Here is a 19,042-nt window from a genome sequence, read left to right on the forward strand (position 1 = left end):
ACGCTCTCACACACACACAACTGAAACGCTCTCACACACGCTACTGAAACGCTCTCACACACACAACTGAAACGCTCTCACACACGCTACTGAAACGCTCTCACACACACAACTGAAACGCTCTCACACACACACAACTGAAACGCTCTCACACACACTACTGAAACGCTCTCACACACACAACTGAAACGCTCTCACACACACTACTGAAACGCTCTCACACACACAACTGAAACGCTCTCACACACACTACTGAAACGCTCTCACACACACTACTGAAACGCTCTCACACACACAACTGAAACGCTCTCACACACACTACTGAAACGCTCTCACACACACAACTGAAACGCTCTCACACACGCTACTGAAACGCTCTCACACACACAACTGAAACGCTCTCACACACACACAACTGAAACGCTCTCACACACACTACTGAAACGCTCTCACACACACTACTGAAACGCTCTCACACACACTACTGAAACGCTCTCACACACACTACTGAAATTTTAGCTCTCACACACACTACTGAAACGCTCTCACACACACTACTGAAACGCTCTCACACACACTACTGAAATTTTACCTCTCACACACACAACTGAAACGCTCTCACACACACTACTGAAACGCTCTCACACACACTACTGAAACGCTCTCACACACACTACTGAAACGCTCTCACACACACTACTAAAACGCTCTCACACACACTACTGAAACGCTCTCACACACACAACTGAAACGCTCTCACACACACTACTAAAACGCTCTCACACACACTACTGAAACGCTCTTACACACACTACTGAAACGCTCTCACACACACTACTGAAATTTTACCTCTCACACACACTACTGAAACGCTCTCACACACACACAACTGAAATGCTCTCACACACACTACTGAAACGCTCTCACACACACTACTGAAACGCTCTCACACACACAACTGAAACGCTCTCACACACACTACTGAAACGCTCTCACACACACTACTGAAACGCTCTCACACACACTACTGAAACGCTCTCACACACACAACTGAAACGCTCTCACACACACTACTGAAACGCTCTCACACACACTACTGAAACGCTCTCACACACACTACTGAAACGCTCTCACACACACACAACTGAAACGCTCTCACACACACTACTGAAATGCTCTCACACACACAACTGAAACGCTCTCACACACACACAACTGAAATGCTCTCACACACACTACTGAAACGCTCTCACACACACACAACTGAAATGCTCTCACACACACTACTGAAACTCTCTCACACACACACTACTGAAACTCTCTCACACACACTACTGAAATGCTCTCACACACACAACTGAAACGCTCTCACACACACACAACTGAAATGCTCTCACACACACTACTGAAACGCTCTCACACACACAACTGAAACGCTCTCACACACACTACTGAAACGCTCTCACACACACACAACTGAAACGCTCTCACACACACTACTGAAACGCTCTCACACACACTACTGAAACGCTCTCACACACACACAACTGAAACGCTCTCACACACACAACTGAAACGCTCTCACACACACTACTGAAACGCTCTCACACACACACAACTGAAACGCTCTCACACACACTACTGAAACGCTCTCACACACACTACTGAAACGCTCTCACACACACACAACTGAAACGCTCTCACACACACAACTGAAACGCTCTCACACACACTACTGAAACGCTCTCACACACACACAACTGAAACGCTCTCACACACACTACTGAAACGCTCTCACACACACTACTGAAACGCTCTCACACACACTACTGAAACGCTCTCACACACTACTGAAACGCTCTCACACACAGTACTGAAACGCTCTCACACACACACAACTGAAATGCTCTCACACACACTACTGAAACGCTCTCACACACACAACTGAAACGCTCTCACACACACTACTGAAACGCTCTCACACACACACAACTGAAACGCTCTCACACACACTACTGAAACGCTCTCACACACACACAACTGAAACGCTCTCACACACACAACTGAAACGCTCTCACACACACTACTGAAATGCTCTCACACACACTACTGAAACGCTCTCACACACACACAACTGAAACGCTCTCACACACACAACTGAAACGCTCTCACACACACTACTGAAATGCTCTCACACACACTACTGAAACGCTCTCACACACACTACTGAAATGCTCTCACACACACTACTGAAACGCTCTCACACACACACAACTGAAACGCTCTCACACACACAACTGAAACGCTCTCACACACACAACTGAAACGCTCTCACACACACTACTGAAATGCTCTCACACACACTACTGAAACGCTCTCACACACACTACTGAAACGCTCTCACACACAGTACTGAAACGCTCTCACACACACACAACTGAAATGCTCTCACACACACTACTGAAACGCTCTCACACACACAACTGAAACGCTCTCACACACACTACTGAAACGCTCTCACACACACACAACTGAAACGCTCTCACACACACTACTGAAACGCTCTCACACACACACAACTGAAACGCTCTCACACACACAACTGAAACGCTCTCACACACACTACTGAAATGCTCTCACACACACTACTGAAACGCTCTCACACACACACAACTGAAACGCTCTCACACACACAACTGAAACGCTCTCACACACACTACTGAAATGCTCTCACACACACTACTGAAACGCTCTCACACACACTACTGAAATGCTCTCACACACACTACTGAAACGCTCTCACACACACACAACTGAAACGCTCTCACACACACAACTGAAACGCTCTCACACACACAACTGAAACGCTCTCACACACACTACTGAAATGCTCTCACACACACTACTGAAACGCTCTCACACACACACAACTGAAACGCTCTCACACACACACAACTGAAACGCTCTCACACACACACAACTGAAACGCTCTCACACACACACAACTGAAACGCTCTCACACACACTACTGAAACGCTCTCACACACACTACTGAAACGCTCTCACACACACACAACTGAAATGCTCTCACACACACTACTGAAACGCTCTCACACACACAACTGAAACGCTCTCACACACACTACTGAAACGCTCTCACACACACTACTGAAACGCTCTCACACACACTACTGAAACGCTCTCACACACACAACTGAAACGCTCTCACACACACAACTGAAACGCTCTCACACACACTACTGAAATTTTACCTCTCACACACACTATTGAAATGCTCTCACACACACAACTGAAACGCTCTCACACACACTACTGAAATTTTACCTCTCACACACACTACTGAAACGCTCTCACACACACTACTGAAAATCCAAGGCATTTCAGTTGAACAGGAAGGCATTTCAGTTAAACAGGAAGGCGTTTCAGTTGAACAGGAAGGCATTTCAGTTAAACAGGAAGGCGTTTCAGTTAAACAGGAAGGCATTTCAGTTGAACAGGAAGGGGTTTTAGATGAACAGGAAGTTGTGTCCAGACCAGGAAAGTGAAGGAAAAAGTGGTACACTTCAAACCACTACACAGATGTCTACTCAGCAACCTGCTAGTAGCCTAAGTGAAGCAGCCGCATTACTCAACAGTATATTATCCTCAGCAGAGACCATCAGAACTTTGTCAAATGCCACAGTCGTGGGGCAGCAACCTGTTGCAAGTACCAGTGTGGACGGACTGGATAGTCACTTAACATCCCTCTTTCCCTCACGTCAACGTAGCAGCTTGCCCATGCCAGCGACATCTACAGTCAGGAGAGAATGTGCACCTGCACCACGTTATCAAACTCGGCAATGCTTCGGCAGCTGGACATCAGGCACCAGAAGAAAAAGGTAGTTACAAAGTTTAATGAGTTTGTATTCACTTGCCTGAAATGGGGCCATATGTAATAGTCTGATATTTAATAATATACTGCAGGGCTCGCAAAATCGCTAGCCCGATGTCCTGGGGCTAGCGATTTTTCCAGGCTACCAAAATCTATCTCTGCCCTGCCCGTCGGGCTATCGTAGGAAGGAAAAATATATGTCAATGCTTTTGCATTCTTTCGGAAATGTAGCTGGGTAATTATGTCATTGGCATCGGTGAGCCACTGTCAATATGTGACATACTGAAATCGCGTTTGAATTTGCGCTGGTTTTTTGCTTTCACTTTGCAATTATGTGTTATGCAACTGTGTATAGAGAGCGACAGCACTGATCTGTGAGTGATGATAATTTGTGCACCAATTCCTCTGACATCGTCTTATCAATCGTTAGCTTACTATGCAAACATGACAAGTGAAATCTCCTGCAGCAAGCTTAAACATGTGAGAGGTTGATCGCGCAGAGAATCGCTGAGCGTTATGTGTGTGTGTGTGTAAAAGCAGCAGGATTTATATTTTAGTTCTGCTGAGCCAAATAAGACAGGTCAGGGTGAAGAAGTGACAGCCAAAGAAAAGCTTACCACAAAACGGAAAAGTTATGACAAATCAGACTATAAGGCAAAAAGAAAGTGCAGCTTTATGGTTTCATGGACAAAAGAATTTCTGTGGCTGCAATGACGAGCTAAATAACCAGGGCTGCACATAAGTGGTCCGCAGGTGCGCATTCGCTGTCAAAATAAAAGACACGCACAAGATAAGAAGTTGCAACGCGTGTTTGCGTACATAGGATTTTCTGGAGGAGGACAGACATTTGTTTAGAACTCTTAAAGATGTCGAAGACGCTCCTTTAAGCAATTACTTTGGTTTTCCTCCACCTCCAAAGAAATGTCAGAAGGAGTCCGAACCACAAAAGAAGCACGTATTCTCGGAAAAGTATAAAAAAAAAGTATACAAAATTAACCCTTATGTTTGCCTAACTACAACAATTTTGTCTATGAAAGCATTCTGTGTAGGGGTTTGGATAGTGTTCTGCTGTCTGCATCTCAGTATTATTAGTTATCACTTGCTGTTGTTTATGGTATCTAATATTTATATTTCAGAGCTATGGCCCAGCAGCATGACCATTTCAACAAAGATGTTATACTACTTCCAACTCCATCATGGGGAGTAGTGTGCAAACAAGGTTCAAAATTATGGTTACACAAACATGGGCACATCCTCAGTGCTTTTGAATTCCAGAAGACCTGGGACAACCAAACTGTCGTGAAACACATCAAGGAAAGCTTTGGTGAACGCCTTCCAGAGGATGTCAGGTAAAATACTATTGTTTATTGTTACTGTGTGTATTCATGTAATGACTTGTACTTAAAGATAATATACCAAAGTAAAGAAGTTTAAAATATTATTCATCATTATAAAAACATATGACTATACCAGTAGAATTTAAGTCATAAAAGCATACACACAAACAGAACAATATATAATAAAATATTTAACTAAGACTTAAAATGTTTAACTAATTAGCAATTGCTGTTGTCCCTATTTATTTTTTGTAGCCTCGAGTTTCTAATGGCTTGTGGCAATAAGCTGGTGTCTCCAAAGCTCCAAGTTGGTCAGGAGCTGAATGGGATGCTGATCCTAAAGGTTTTTAAAACCAAAGCCCTCTATGTAAGGCCATCAAGGACACTTTTAGTAAGTTACTAAAAGAATGAAAAGTAATCATGATTTGGGAAAAAACATGTCAACAATTGGGCTTCTAGCAAAATAGAATATATTTATTTAAAACAAGTGTTTGGGAGCAATCAATATGGATATTTCTTATTTTAATCTTTTTAAGATAAGCTATAATTACTTGCTTTTGATATATGTTTTTGGTCTTTTTCTGTTGAAGAGTGAATCAGATGAAGACAAAGATCTCTATGATCAGTGTGACACATATTCTCAAATTCTGTAACATGACTACATGGCTGATATATTTTATTTTCTGTTTTATTTTATTTTTTTAGTGCAGAAAAAGTCCCTGTTCAAGAGATACTGCTGGAACTATCAAGCAAAATTAGCACAAAACAGCAGTGCAAATTTAATATAAATCGCTCTGCTGTGTGGGAGGGAGCCTTGCGTGGTTTTCAAAGGCTATCTTATGATCCCAACTTGATGATCTGTGTGAAATTCTCAGATGATATGGGGAAAAATGAGGAAGGGGTTGATTTAGGTGGGCCAAGGAGGGAATTCTTGAGACTATTGATGGACACCATTGCCAGGTCAGCCATGTTTGAGGGGAAAGAAAACTGCAAGAACTTGGCTCTTGACAGTACTGGTAATTACCTATTTTTCTAAGATTAATAGTGGGAACTGTTTAACTGATATTTATTTTTACAGGCAACATTACTGACAATTTTGCTTTTCCTTTTATTCTGTTGCTTTGCAGCTCTCAGAGGGGACTGGTACTACATCTCTGGGAGAGCCATTGCAGTGAGCTTGGTACATGGTGGTCCACCACCTAACTTTCTGTCACCAACAGTATTTTAGTATTTTAGTATTTTTTTAGTATTTATTTATTTATTGTCATTGTCAAGAACAATGAAATTGCGTTTGGGGCTTCCATACAACCCCAAAAAAAGAAGAAAATAATAAATACCCCTTAAAACCCAAGTGTACATATTTAACCCAGTGTGACTCCAATGCAATAAGACAATCCTTAGCAATAATGTTCGTAGAAATTCAGACAAAGACCTGAGAAACATGACAAAATACAACAATGCAACCCATTCAATATTATTGTACTGTGAGATATGATATCAGATATGATAGTTATCTATTTAAGAAAGAGGGGGGGGGCAGGAGGGGGAAGAGAATAAAGATATGATGCACCAATGCAGACCAGTTCATTGCTATTAAGAAGTTGGATATGGTTATTGTCCGTGAGAGGGGGGCAGAGAGTTCAGGAGCCTCACAGCCTGTGGATACAGGCTGTTGGCCAGTCTGGATGTTCTGGCCTGTATAGACCTGTACCTTCTCCCTGAGGGCAGCAGATGGAAAAGGTGGCGCGCAGGGTGATGTTGGTCCCGCAGGATACTGTGCACCCTCCTCAGACAGCGAGTGGGGAAGATATTACTGATCTCTGGCAGACTTGTTCCAATAATTCTGCCAGCTTCCTTCACCACCCGCTGGAGTGCTTGCTGATCGGCCTTGGTGCAGCTGGGGAACCACACTAGAAATCCATACGTCAGAACGCTGCTGATGGCACAGTTGTAGAAGTTCAACATCAGAGATCTGGGAATGTGTGCGCTCCGCAGTCTCCTCAGGTAGTAGAGGCGCTGTTGGGCCTTCCGTGCAACTGAGGTGATATGGTTGCCCCAGGACAGGTCCTCGGTCACAGTTACCCCCAAGAATTTAAAACTGCTCACCCTCTCCACCGCCTCACTGCCAATGAAGAGAGGCAGATGGTTGTTATGACCCCTCTTCCGGAAATCTACAATGATCTCCTTGGTCTTTTTGGTGTTTAAGACCAAGTTACTGTCGTGGCACCATGACTCTAGTTGTTGCACCTCTGTCCTATAGTTTGTCTCATCATTGTTGGATATAAGTCCGAGCACTGTAGTGTCATCTGCAAACTTAACAATGAGATTGGACGCGCAGGAGGAAATACAGTCATGGGTGAAGAGAGTGTATAGCAGAGGGCTCAGAACACACCCCTGAGGGGCACCGGTGTTGACCACAAGGGTGGAAGAGGTGTTCTTACCCACTCTGACACTCTGTCTACGGTTAGTGAGGAAGTCCACAATCCAGTTGCACAGAGAGGAGTTAAGTCCCAGTTGGTGGAGTTTGGGACGGAGTTTGTATGGCCGGATGGTATTAAAAGCCGAGCTGTAGTCTACAAAGAGGAGCCGTGCATAGGTGTTCCTGTGTTCCAAGTGCTTCAGTAATGTGTGCAGCACTGTGGCGATCGCATCCTCGGTTGACCGGTTCTCCCTGTATGCAAACTGGTGCGAGTCCAGAGATGGTGGAAAAGCAGCTCTGATGTGTTTAATGACCAGTCTCTCCAGGCATTTGGCGGGAATGGGGGTGAGTGCCACAGGTCTGAAATCGTTCAGACATGTGACATTTGACTGTTTTGGGATGGGAACGATGGTTGCTGCTTTGAAACAGGATGGTACCAGTGAACAGGACAACGAGGTGTTATATATAGAGGTGAAGACGTCCGCCAGGTCCGCAGCACAGTCTTTTAGCACCCGGCCCAGCACTCCATCCGGCCCGGCCGCCTTCCTGGTGTTAATGCTCCGGAACACACGCCTCAGCTCATGAGTGCTCAGGACCGGAGCAGGGTCGGTTGAGGGGAGAGGGGACAGGACAGGGTCGGTGTTCTCCCTATCAAAACGGGCATAAAAGAGATTTAGATCCTCAGCCAGAGTAGAACTGTCGGCTGAGGGTGATGGTGTTCTTCTTTTGTAGTCCGTGATAGCCCTGATGCCCTCCCAGACCTGCCTTGGGTTTGTGTTGTTCTCAAACCTGGCCTCGATACGCCTCCTGTGCTGCTGCTTGGCAGTCTTGATGCCTCTTCTCAGGTTGGCCCTGGCAGCACTGTATGCCTCCTGGTCCCCGGATTTGAAAGCGTTGTTCCTTGTTCGAATAAGTTGTTGAACTCCGTGTGTCATCCAGGGTGGATTATTAGGGAACACACGGAATCGTTTCCAAGTTGTTACATTGTCCACACAGAAACAGATGTAGTCCAAGACAGTGGAGGTGTAACTATCCAATGCGACACGATTGTCAGTGTCCTGCACCTTGAATACATCCCAGTCTGTGCAGTGGAAACAGTCCTGAAGCATCGGAATAGCATCCTGCGGCCATGTTCTCACGGTTTTGGTTGTAATCCCAGTGCTCTTGATCTTTTGTGTGTATATTGGGTGTAGCAGAAGGGAGAGATGGTCTGACAGACCCAGGTGGGGATAAGCCTGGGCTCTGTACGCATTCGCCATGTTGGTGTACACCTGGTCCAACGTTCTATCTCCTCTGGTAGCACACTTCACATTACGGTGGAAATTGTGAAGTACAGATTTCAGGTCCGCGTGGTTAAAATCCCCAGCCGCAATAAAGACACTGTCCGGGTGTGCTACCAGGCTGTTATTGATGCTGCTGCTCAATTGTGCTAACGCTAGCTTAGCATTAGCATCTGGTGGAATGTAAACAGCGCAGATGTAAACGGCAGAAAATTCCCGAGGGAGATAGAATGGACGGCACTTTAACACCAACAGTTCTACCTCTGTACTGCACAGTTTTTCCGTTACCGTGACGTTCGTGCACCAAAGGTTGTTAATATAGATGCACAGCCCCCCGCCAGTCTTCTTACCCGAGTCCGCAGACCTGTCGGCTCGATAGGCGGTGCGGCCTGCTAGATCGATAGCCGCATCGGGAATGGCGCTGTCCAGCCAGGTTTCAGTGAAAATCATGCACGAACAGTTATTAAAAGTCCGTCGAGTGGCGATCTGCAGTCGTATTTCATCCAGTTCGTAACGGATTGAACGGGCGTTGGAGAGGAATATGATCGGGAGTGGTGGTTTAAACGGACTAGTCTTTAGCCGTGCCCACAGGCCTCCCCGCTTGCCTCTCTTCTGCCTCCGATCGCAACGTCTCCTCCTGCGGCTTGCTGTTGCGGGTAGCCCCGGGGGTTGCTTAACGATCTCCGGGGGGATGAGATACTCGGATGTTAGTTGAAGATCTCCACGGCTTAGTTGTAGTAGATCATCTCTGTTGTATTGAAGTAACCCCAGACTGTGTGAAATAATACACAGTACCACCAAAAGTGCAAAAGTGTAGGAGCTCCGGGCCGCTGCGTCTGTGCGCGCCGCCATCTTAAGTATGTTCTTAATTTTCCCTTCTGGTTGGAAATTCAGCAAATCCAGCCCTGGAAGACATAGCTGACCTGGAACTCTTTGAAAAAGTCCGAAAGGTCTCTATATGTTTATTTTATAAATCTTATAGTGAATTGAAAATAGTTTGTGTTCCAGTTTTCTTTTGCAGGGAATGTTTATCCGGATCAGTCTGGCCATTGCTGAATGCCAAGTTTTTATATTTTGCTGCTATATTAAACTAAGATTCAGTAGATAAGGGTAGACGAAAGAGTATATTTTCTCATTTTTTTAAGCACATTGTAAACATATTAAAAAAATATGTGTAGTCATTTGACTTTCAATGTACGCGCGGGCATATTGTGATTGTGTAGACCACTGGTGGCTGGGTTCCTTCTAATAGGTTATAAGACTACTGAGTAACTTCCATAACAAGCCCTTCCTCTGCTCTTTGTGATGCTAGATATCTCAAAGTACAACCCTTGAGGACCTTGAAAAGTCAAAAGAACCTCTGCTTGATTACTTGGCCAATGCAGGATGCCTGAGGCCTATGCGTTCACTAAGAGACAGGGATCTGCTGGTACATGATATTGTCATGTTTCAGGTCATCCACAGGGTTCAAGGTCCATTTCAAAGGTATTTTGGTATTCTGTGTTTTTCAGATTAATTAAAATGTGATAAAAATCTTACCTATTAATCAAAATGGCCACTTAATAACCTAGTATAACTGATTGTGCCAAATTGATAATATACAATTAACTTAGAAGCATGAAATTGCAGAATTATTGAATAAAATTTCTTTGTGCTGTTTATCCAGATTTTGTGAAGGTCTGAAAACTCTTGGGGTTCTCGAGAAAATGAGGAGGCATCCAGACAGTTTTCGCCCTCTGTTCTGCTATGAGCCACATATGCTGACTGCTGACCAGGTGGATGATCTTTTCAACATTCATCTATCTCCAGAAGGAAGCAACAGAAGAGCTGCTGAGGAGATGGTTGTTACCTTCTGGAGAGACTATCTCCAAGATGCAGAAGGTAATTGTCACTTTAGTGCACAATAAATAGATGTAACGATTTATAGGTTAGCTTTTCTGAAATCTTTATTTTAAATAACATACTCATATAACAATAACACCACATTACCCTCTTGGTTGTAGTAACATTTTTACATAGTTCTTTGAGACTATTGAAAGATGAAAAGCATGCTCTATAGTCATTGCAATAACAGTCATTAAGATTCTTGCTTTAGATTTGTACTCACTGACAATTTATGTTGGCCAAATGAAATAACCTTTTAACACTTTTTTCCTTCTCTGTTTTATGCAGAAGAAGAAGGACCTTCCAAATTACAGAAGATATTGGCCTTTGCAACTGGAGCAACTGCGGTGCCACCTATTGGCTTTTCCCCAGCACCCTCGATTGAGTTCATTCATAGAGGAGACGGTGACTTCTCTTCTACACCAATTTTCCCTCTTGCCAACACGTGTGTTAACTGCATTAGGCTGCCACTGCATGTTTCATACCAGCTGTTCAAGGAGAAGTTTGATTTTGCATTAGGTAACACTTACGGTTTTGGCAGGGTATGAACACATTATGCTGGAGGAGTTTGCGTGTTTCTCTTTTGTATTGGTCTCTCTTTTGATTCAAAGTGAGTATTGAGTATTAACTTGTTAAGGTTTTAATATTTCCAAATTTACCTGCCTCAGTCAAATTGATGTCTTAAGACATCAATTTGACAAGAAGTGATTGTTCTTCAGGATTCATACAGGTAGATACCAATTGTTTAACAGCACGTCAGAAGTTAATTTAGATTGTTGAGTTTGAATATACAAAATTTGTGTCACTTTACTCATTTCATGTGTATGTCCATCGGTTTTTGATTTGGTTGTCTTTGTGTCTGTTTATTCTTCTGCCTGTGTCAGTTTCTGTTTGACAACAGAGCTGTCATTTTATCATTTTAAAGAAAATGGTTTCAATATGTTAGTTTCGATCACATATGTTTTCTGAAATGTTTTTTTTATATATCTTTTTTTTTATTTTTTGCAAAATATTTTATTTAATGTAGAAGGTGTAAAAGTGAAGAAAACACATCTATTCCATGATTTCCATCATTTTCTAATGGATTCACTTGTTGAATTATGTTCATTGCAGTCTCATTTATGTTGATGTCAATAGCTGGAATATTGACATTATTGTTTGTTTGAAGTTCTGGTAATGGCTCTTCTTCATCAACGCCATAATAGTTATCAACATGAAAAATGTCATTTATAAACGACAGGATTCCCACATTGTTTGTGACACCTGTATGCCACAGCTGAAGAGGGGTCTGTCCTCCTTGTGTAGAAAGACCATGGTTGTTCCACTGATTGACAAATTCTGTTAATGCTCTTTCAATCCTTGGCAAATAAACATAATGCAGACAAAAAAGATGTAGCTCATTCAGTGAATCCAACATACCCTGTTCTTCCATAAAGTTAAAGATATTTATAAAGTGTCTTGATACAACTCTGTTGAGTTCTGCCCACAGTCTTTCAATTCTTTGGTTATGTACTGAAACACCTGTAATAACACTGCCTACTCCTCTTCTCTGTAACATAAAACGAGCAACCTGTATATTTTCCATACCATGATCACACCTGACCCTTAAGGGCAAACCAAAGTTTTGTATTCCTTCCAAAAATAATGACAAGACACTTGAGGCTCTGTTATTGGATAAGCAACGTAAGTATATGATAGTTCGGCTGAAGCCATCAACACAGCCATGCAGGACCAAGCGCCATCTAATCAACTTGTGGTTGCCGTCAAAATGCCTGTTGAGAGATCAGAAAGCATTACTACAGTTCCACATGTTTGTTCATATTATTTAGTAGTGAATTCCTGACCCTGTACTTAAACAAAAACTAGAGGTTTCATTTTGTACATTTACTTCAACAACAGCACACCTCTCTCTCTCTCACACACACACACACACACACACACACACACACACACACACACACACACACACACACACACACACACATGCACACACACACACACACACACACACACACACACACGTGCTTACACGTGCACACACATACACACAGTGGCATAAAATGTCTTTTTCCACACTACGTTTACCTGGCACAATTGATGTTAGAGATTAAAATTGTGATGTAAAATAAAGGATTAAACAACTCAACAGTATATACATTAGACAACATCTAATTTGATGTACTATGAATCCCCCAAATATTTAACATACTTATATCAATTTCAGTTTTTTTGGTTATTGTTATTTTTTTATTATTATTATCTTATGCTGATCATATAGATTAACTTCAGTAATGTTTTGAATGAAGGACCATTAATTTTGATGTATTGTGTTAATACTTTTAAACACAAGGCCTGATCATTTGTTTCAAACCAGTGAACTTGCCATAAGTGGTTGGGGGCCTGAACACTATAGATCCTTCGCCTTATCGCATGACGACGTCTAAATGCACGTCCAATAGGATCCACTTCCTGTAGACTTTGTCTGACCCTCCAACGTTGAACTCTTAAGCCACGAGATCTCAGACTTCCAAGAATGTATACTTCCCCTGCATTTGGAGTGTTCTGTAGGATATCCATCACAAGGCCATTCAGTTCTTGATTTGAAATATCCACATAGCTTAATGGCTCAACTCCCAAAGTTTGTCTGTGTCTGTACAGGGTTCTTCGACTTATTCCAAAGCATGATGCAATTCTCTGCCATGTCATACCAATGGAAACAAAGTGAGAAATCCGTTCAGCAGATATAGTGTATCGTGGCCGACCTGGATGACCACTCAAGGTGGTTGGGGGTAACAATCTGTGGGTCACATAAGCAGATCTCTGTCTAGCATCATATTCATGTAGCAAGCTGCAAAAGCATCTATACAAGGATTGTAGTAGGTTGGAGGCAACCCTATTATTGGGATCATATCGAGATACAGCAGCAAGAAATTCTGATAGAGTTCGTGTATGATCATCTAGCTCTCTATAAAGCCGCTCTTGTCTGATATTGTCCGAATTTTCATTTTGGAGCGCCCCAATACATTGCAGAGCACAAGTAAAAAATCTTTCAACATCTTCTTCATTGGTTCTCACCTCAAAAAACAAAGAAAGTATGTAAAAAATGACAAGGATCTGATGTAATTTCATTGTAGATGAGGTACTGTCAGACACAGTCTTTCCAGATTATACGGGCAGCTAGCATAGCCAGGATGCCCCGACTTGTTGCAATAGGCTGCTATCCTACAACAATGTTTGGATAGTCACTGATGAAGGCAAAATATTTTTCAATTATACCTCTAACAGACTGTTGTAGATGTCACCGCGGTGTTAGCTGTGCATTAATGTGTTATTTGTTTTTCCTCACCTTCCTGTGCAGCTAAAATGCCTTCCTGTTCAATTGAAATCCTCTTGGTTTTCATTAGTGTGTGTGAGAGCGTTTCAGTAGTGTGTGTGAGAGCGTTTCAGTAGTGTGTGTGAGAGCTAAAATTTCAGTAGTGTGTGTGAGAGCGTTTCAGTAGTGTGTGTGAGAGCATTTCAGTAGTGTGTGTGAGAGCGTTTCAGTTGTGTGTGTGAGAGCGTTTCAGTAGTGTGTGTGAGAGCGTTTCAGTAGTGTGTGTGAGAGCGTTTCAGTTGTGTGTGTGAGAGCGTTTCAGTAGTGTGTGTGAGAGCGTTTCAGTAGTGTGTGTGAGAGCGTTTCAGTAGTGTGTGTGAGAGCGTTTCAGTAGTGTGTGTGAGAGCGTTTCAGTAGTGTGTGTGAGAGCGTTTCAGTTGTGTGTGTGAGAGCGTTTCAGTAGTGTGTGTGAGAGCGTTTCAGTAGTGTGTGTAAGAGCTAAAATTTCAGTAGTGTGTGTGAGAGCGTTTCAGTTGTGTGTGTGAGAGCGTTTCAGTAGTGTGTGTAAGAGCTAAAATTTCAGTAGTGTGTGTGTGAGAGCGTTTCAGTAGTGTGTGTGAGAGCGTTTCAGTTGTGTGTGTGAGAGCGTTTCAGTAGTGTGTGTGAGAGCGTTTCAGTAGTGTGTGTAAGAGCTAAAATTTCAGTAGTGTGTGTGAGAGCGTTTCAGTTGTGTGTGTGAGAGCTAAAATTTCAGTAGTGTGTGTGAGAGCGTTTCAGTAGTGTGTGTGAGAGCGTTTCAGTTGTGTGTGTGAGATCGTTTCAGTAGTGTGTGTGAGAGCGTTTCAGTTGTGTGTGTGAGAGCGTTTCAGTAGTGTGTGTGAGAGCTAAAATTTCAGTAGTGTGTGTGAGAGCGTTTCAGTAGTGTGTGTGAGAGCGTTTCAGTTGTGTGTGTGTGAGAGCGTTTCAGTACTGTGTGTGAGAGCGTTTCAGTAGTGTGTGTGAGAGCGTTTCAGTTGTGTGTGTGAGAGCGTTTCAGTAGTGTGTGTAAGAGCTAAAATTTCAGTAGTGTGTGTGAGAGCGTTTCAGTTGTGTGTGTGAGAGCTAAAATTTCAGTAGTGTGTGTGAGAGCGTTTCAGTAGTGTGTGTGAGAGCGTTTCAGTTGTGTGTGTGAGATCGTTTCAGTAGTGTGTGTGAGAGCGTTTCAGTTGTGTGTGTGAGAGCTAAAATTTCAGTAGTGTGTGTGAGAGCGTTTCAGTTGTGTGTGTGAGAGCTAAAATTTCAGTAGTGTGTGTGAGAGCGTTTCAGTAGTGTGTGTGAGAGCGTTTCAGTTGTGTGTGTGAGAGCTAAAATTTCAGTAGTGTGTGTGAGAGCGTTTCAGTAGTGTGTGTGAGAGCGTTTCAGTTGTGTGTGTGAGATCGTTTCAGTAGTGTGTGTGAGAGCGTTTCAGTTGTGTGTGTGAGAGCGTTTCAGTAGTGTGTGTGAGAGCTAAAATTTCAGTAGTGTGTGTGAGAGCGTTTCAGTAGTGTGTGTGAGAGCGTTTCAGTTGTGTGTGTGTGAGAGCGTTTCAGTAGTGTGTGTGAGAGCTAAAATTTCAGTAGTGTGTGTGAGAGCGTTTCAGTAGTGTGTGTGAGAGCGTTTCAGTAGTGTGTGTGAGAGCTAAAATTTCAGTAGTGTGTGTGAGAGCGTTTCAGTAGTGTGTGTGAGAGCGTTTCAGTTGTGTGTGTGTGAGAGCGTTTCAGTAGTGTGTGTGAGAGCGTTTCAGTTGTGTGTGTGAGAGCGTTTCAGTAGTGTGTGTAAGAGCTAAAATTTCAGTAGTGTGTGTGAGAGCGTTTCAGTTGTGTGTGTGAGAGCTAAAATTTCAGTAGTGTGTGTGAGAGCGTTTCAGTTGTGTGTGTGAGAGCTAAAATTTCAGTAGTGTGTGTGAGAGCGTTTCAGTAGTGTGTGTGAGAGCGTTTCAGTTGTGTGTGTGAGATCGTTTCAGTAGTGTGTGTGAGAGCGTTTCAGTTGTGTGTGTGAGAGCTAAAATTTCAGTAGTGTGTGTGAGAGCGTTTCAGTTGTGTGTGTGAGAGCTAAAATTTCAGTAGTGTGTGTGAGAGCGTTTCAGTAGTGTGTGTGAGAGCGTTTCAGTAGTGTGTGTAAGAGCTAAAATTTCAGTAGTGTGTGTGAGAGCGTTTCAGTTGTGTGTGTGAGAGCTAAAATTTCAGTAGTGTGTGTGAGAGCGTTTCAGTAGTGTGTGTGAGAGCGTTTCAGTTGTGTGTGTGAGATCGTTTCAGTAGTGTGTGTGAGAGCGTTTCAGTTGTGTGTGTGAGAGCGTTTCAGTAGTGTGTGTGAGAGCTAAAATTTCAGTAGTGTGTGTGAGAGCGTTTCAGTAGTGTGTGTGAGAGCGTTTCAGTTGTGTGTGTGTGAGAGCGTTTCAGTACTGTGTGTGAGAGCGTTTCAGTAGTGTGTGTGAGAGCGTTTCAGTTGTGTGTGTGAGAGCGTTTCAGTAGTGTGTGTAAGAGCTAAAATTTCAGTAGTGTGTGTGAGAGCGTTTCAGTTGTGTGTGTGAGAGCTAAAATTTCAGTAGTGTGTGTGAGAGCGTTTCAGTAGTGTGTGTGAGAGCTAAAATTTCAGTAGTGTGTGTGAGAGCGTTTCAGTAGTGTGTGTGAGAGCGTTTCAGTTGTGTGTGTGAGATCGTTTCAGTAGTGTGTGTGAGAGCGTTTCAGTTGTGTGTGTGAGAGCTAAAATTTCAGTAGTGTGTGTGAGAGCGTTTCAGTTGTGTGTGTGAGAGCTAAAATTTCAGTAGTGTGTGTGAGAGCGTTTCAGTAGTGTGTGTAAGAGCTAAAATTTCAGTAGTGTGTGTGAGAGCGTTTCAGTTGTGTGTGTGAGAGCTAAAATTTCAGTAGTGTGTGTGAGAGCGTTTCAGTAGTGTGTGTGAGAGCGTTTCAGTTGTGTGTGTGTGAGAGCGTTTCAGTACTGTGTGTGAGAGCGTTTCAGTAGTGTGTGTGAGAGCTAAAATTTCAGTAGTGTGTGTGAGAGCTAAAATTTCAGTAGTGTGTGTGAGAGCGTTTCAGTTGTGTGTGTGAGAGCGTTTCAGTAGTGTGTGTGAGAGCTAAAATTTCAGTAGTGTGTGTGAGAGCGTTTCAGTAGTGTGTGTGAGAGCGTTTCAGTTGTGTGTGTGTGAGAGCGTTTCAGTACTGTGTGTGAGAGCGTTTCAGTAGTGTGTGTGAGAGCGTTTCAGTTGTGTGTGTGAGAGCGTTTCAGTAGTGTGTGTAAGAGCTAAAATTTCAGTAGTGTGTGTGAGAGCGTTTCAGTTGTGTGTGTGAGAGCTAAAATTTCAGTAGTGTGTGTGAGAGCGTTTCAGTTGTGTGTGTGAGAGCTAAAATTTCAGTAGTGTGTGTGAGAGCGTTTCAGTAGTGTGTGTGAGAGCGTTTCAGTTGTGTGTGTGAGAGCGTTTCAGTAGTGTGTGTGAGAGCGTTTCAGTTGTGTGTGTGAGAGCTAAAATTTCAGTAGTGTGTGTGAGAGCGTTTCAGTTGTGTGTGTGAGAGCTAAAATTTCAGTAGTGTGTGTGAGAGCGTTTCAGTAGTGTGTGTAAGAGCTAAAATTTCAGTAGTGTGTGTGAGAGCGTTTCAGTTGTGTGTGTGAGAGCTAAAATTTCAGTAGTGTGTGTGAGAGCGTTTCAGTAGTGTGTGTGAGAGCGTTTCAGTTGTGTGTGTGAGAGCGTTTCAGTAGTGTGTGTGAGAGCGTTTCAGTTGTGTGTGTGAGAGCGTTTCAGTAGTGTGTGTGAGAGCTAAAATTTCAGTAGTGTGTGTGAGAGCGTTTCAGTAGTGTGTGTGAGAGCGTTTCAGTTGTGTGTGTGTGAGAGCGTTTCAGTACTGTGTGTGAGAGCGTTTCAGTAGTGTGTGTGAGAGCGTTTCAGTTGTGTGTGTGAGAGCGTTTCAGTTGTGTGTGTGAGAGCGTTTCAGTACTGTGTGTGAGAGCGTTTCAGTACTGTGTGTGAGAGCGTTTCAGTAGTGTGTGTGAGAGCGTTTCAGTTGTGTGTGTGAGAGCGTTTCAGTTGTGTGTGTGAGAGCGTTTCAGTACTGTGTGTGAGAGCGTTTCAGTTGTGTGTGTGAGAGCGTTTCAGTTGTGTGTGTGAGAGCGTTTCAGTACTGTGTGTGAGAGCGTTTCAGTAGTGTGTGTGAGAGCGTTTCAGTTGTGTGTGTGAGAGCGTTTCAGTAGTGTGTGTGAGAGCGTTTCAGTACTGTGTGTGAGAGCGTTTCAGTAGTGTGTGTGAGAGCGTTTCAGTACTGTGTGTGAGAGCGTTTCAGTAGTGTGTGTGAGAGCGTTTCAGTTGTGTGTGTGAGAGCGTTTCAGTTGTGTGTGTGAGAGCGTTTCAGTAGTGTGTGTGAGAGCGTTTCAGTACTGTGTGTGAGAGCGTTTCAGTAGTGTGTGTGAGAGCGTTTCAGTTGTGTGTGTGAGAGCGTTTCAGTTGTGTGTGTGAGAGCGTTTCAGTAGTGTGTGAGAGAGCGTTTCAGTACTGTGTGTGAGAGCGTTTCAGTAGTGTGTGTGAGAGCGTTTCAGTTGTGTGTGTGAGAGCGTTTCAGTAGTGTGTGTGAGAGCGTTTCAGTTGTGTGTGTGAGAGCGTTTCAGTACTGTGTGTGAGAGCGTTTCAGTTGTGTGTGTGAGAGCGTTTCAGTACTGTGTGTGAGAGCGTTTCAGTAGTGTGTGTGAGAGCGTTTCAGTACTGTGTGTGAGAGCGTTTCAGTAGTGTGTGTGAGAGCGTTTCAGTTGTGTGTGTGAGAGCGTTTCAGTTGTGTGTGTGAGAGCGTTTCAGTACTGTGTGTGAGAGCGTTTCAGTACTGTGTGTGAGAGCGTTTCAGTAGTGTGTGTGAGAGCGTTTCAGTTGTGTGTGTGAGAGCGTTTCAGTTGTGTGTGTGTGAGAGCGTTTCAGTTGTG

General features: G+C 43.4%; 3 protein-coding genes across 4 annotated transcripts in view; 2 read left to right on the plus strand and 1 right to left on the minus strand.

Annotated features, from left to right (window-relative positions):
- The window catches only part of ankfn1a (ankyrin repeat and fibronectin type III domain containing 1a), a 108,321-nt gene that overhangs the window by 36,522 nt on the left and 52,757 nt on the right, over window positions 1-19,042 (minus strand). The gene's annotated exons all lie outside the window — the stretch shown is intronic.
- LOC113027936 (uncharacterized) lies at window positions 3,503-6,448 on the plus strand. Of its 2 annotated transcripts, XR_003273170.1 has the most exons (5): window positions 3,503-3,899; window positions 5,029-5,241; window positions 5,485-5,620; window positions 5,820-6,245; window positions 6,357-6,448. XR_003273170.1 is itself a non-coding variant. In XM_026177782.1 (4 exons), the coding sequence occupies exons 1-4, from the start codon at window positions 3,532-3,534 to the stop codon at window positions 5,880-5,882; spliced, it is 780 nt and encodes a 259-aa protein (XP_026033567.1). In that variant the 5' UTR covers window positions 3,503-3,531; the 3' UTR covers window positions 5,883-6,448. The 2 variants fall into 2 exon arrangements, 1 of the variants encoding a protein (XP_026033567.1); XM_026177782.1 differs by having other exon boundaries at window positions 5,820-6,448.
- On the plus strand, window positions 9,108-11,469 carry LOC113027937 (G2/M phase-specific E3 ubiquitin-protein ligase-like). The gene is made up of 4 exons (XM_026177784.1): window positions 9,108-9,878; window positions 10,241-10,413; window positions 10,595-10,809; window positions 11,101-11,469. The coding sequence occupies exons 2-4, from the start codon at window positions 10,328-10,330 to the stop codon at window positions 11,358-11,360; spliced, it is 561 nt and encodes a 186-aa protein (XP_026033569.1). The 5' UTR covers window positions 9,108-9,878; window positions 10,241-10,327; the 3' UTR covers window positions 11,361-11,469.

This window comes from Astatotilapia calliptera, chromosome 8, assembly GCF_900246225.1.
Source record: "Astatotilapia calliptera chromosome 8, fAstCal1.2, whole genome shotgun sequence".
Lineage (NCBI taxonomy): Eukaryota > Metazoa > Chordata > Actinopteri > Cichliformes > Cichlidae > Astatotilapia > Astatotilapia calliptera.

Bases quoted from the DNA above. Each gene is read 5' to 3' on its own strand.
- LOC113027936 (XM_026177782.1), top strand. From the start codon at position 3,532: ATGAACAGGAAGTTGTGTCCAGACCAGGAAAGTGAAGGAAAAAGTGGT. The intron at 5,242-5,484 runs GTAAAATACTAT...TATTTTTTGTAG, and splicing joins CGCCTTCCAGAGGATGTCAG to CCTCGAGTTTCTAATGGCTT. The intron at 5,621-5,819 runs GTAAGTTACTAA...TTTCTGTTGAAG, and splicing joins GGCCATCAAGGACACTTTTA to AGTGAATCAGATGAAGACAA.
- LOC113027937 (XM_026177784.1), top strand. From the start codon at position 10,328: ATGCGTTCACTAAGAGACAGGGATCTGCTGGTACATGATATTGTCATG. The intron at 10,414-10,594 runs GTATTTTGGTAT...CTGTTTATCCAG, and splicing joins GTTCAAGGTCCATTTCAAAG to ATTTTGTGAAGGTCTGAAAA. The intron at 10,810-11,100 runs GTAATTGTCACT...TGTTTTATGCAG, and splicing joins CTATCTCCAAGATGCAGAAG to AAGAAGAAGGACCTTCCAAA.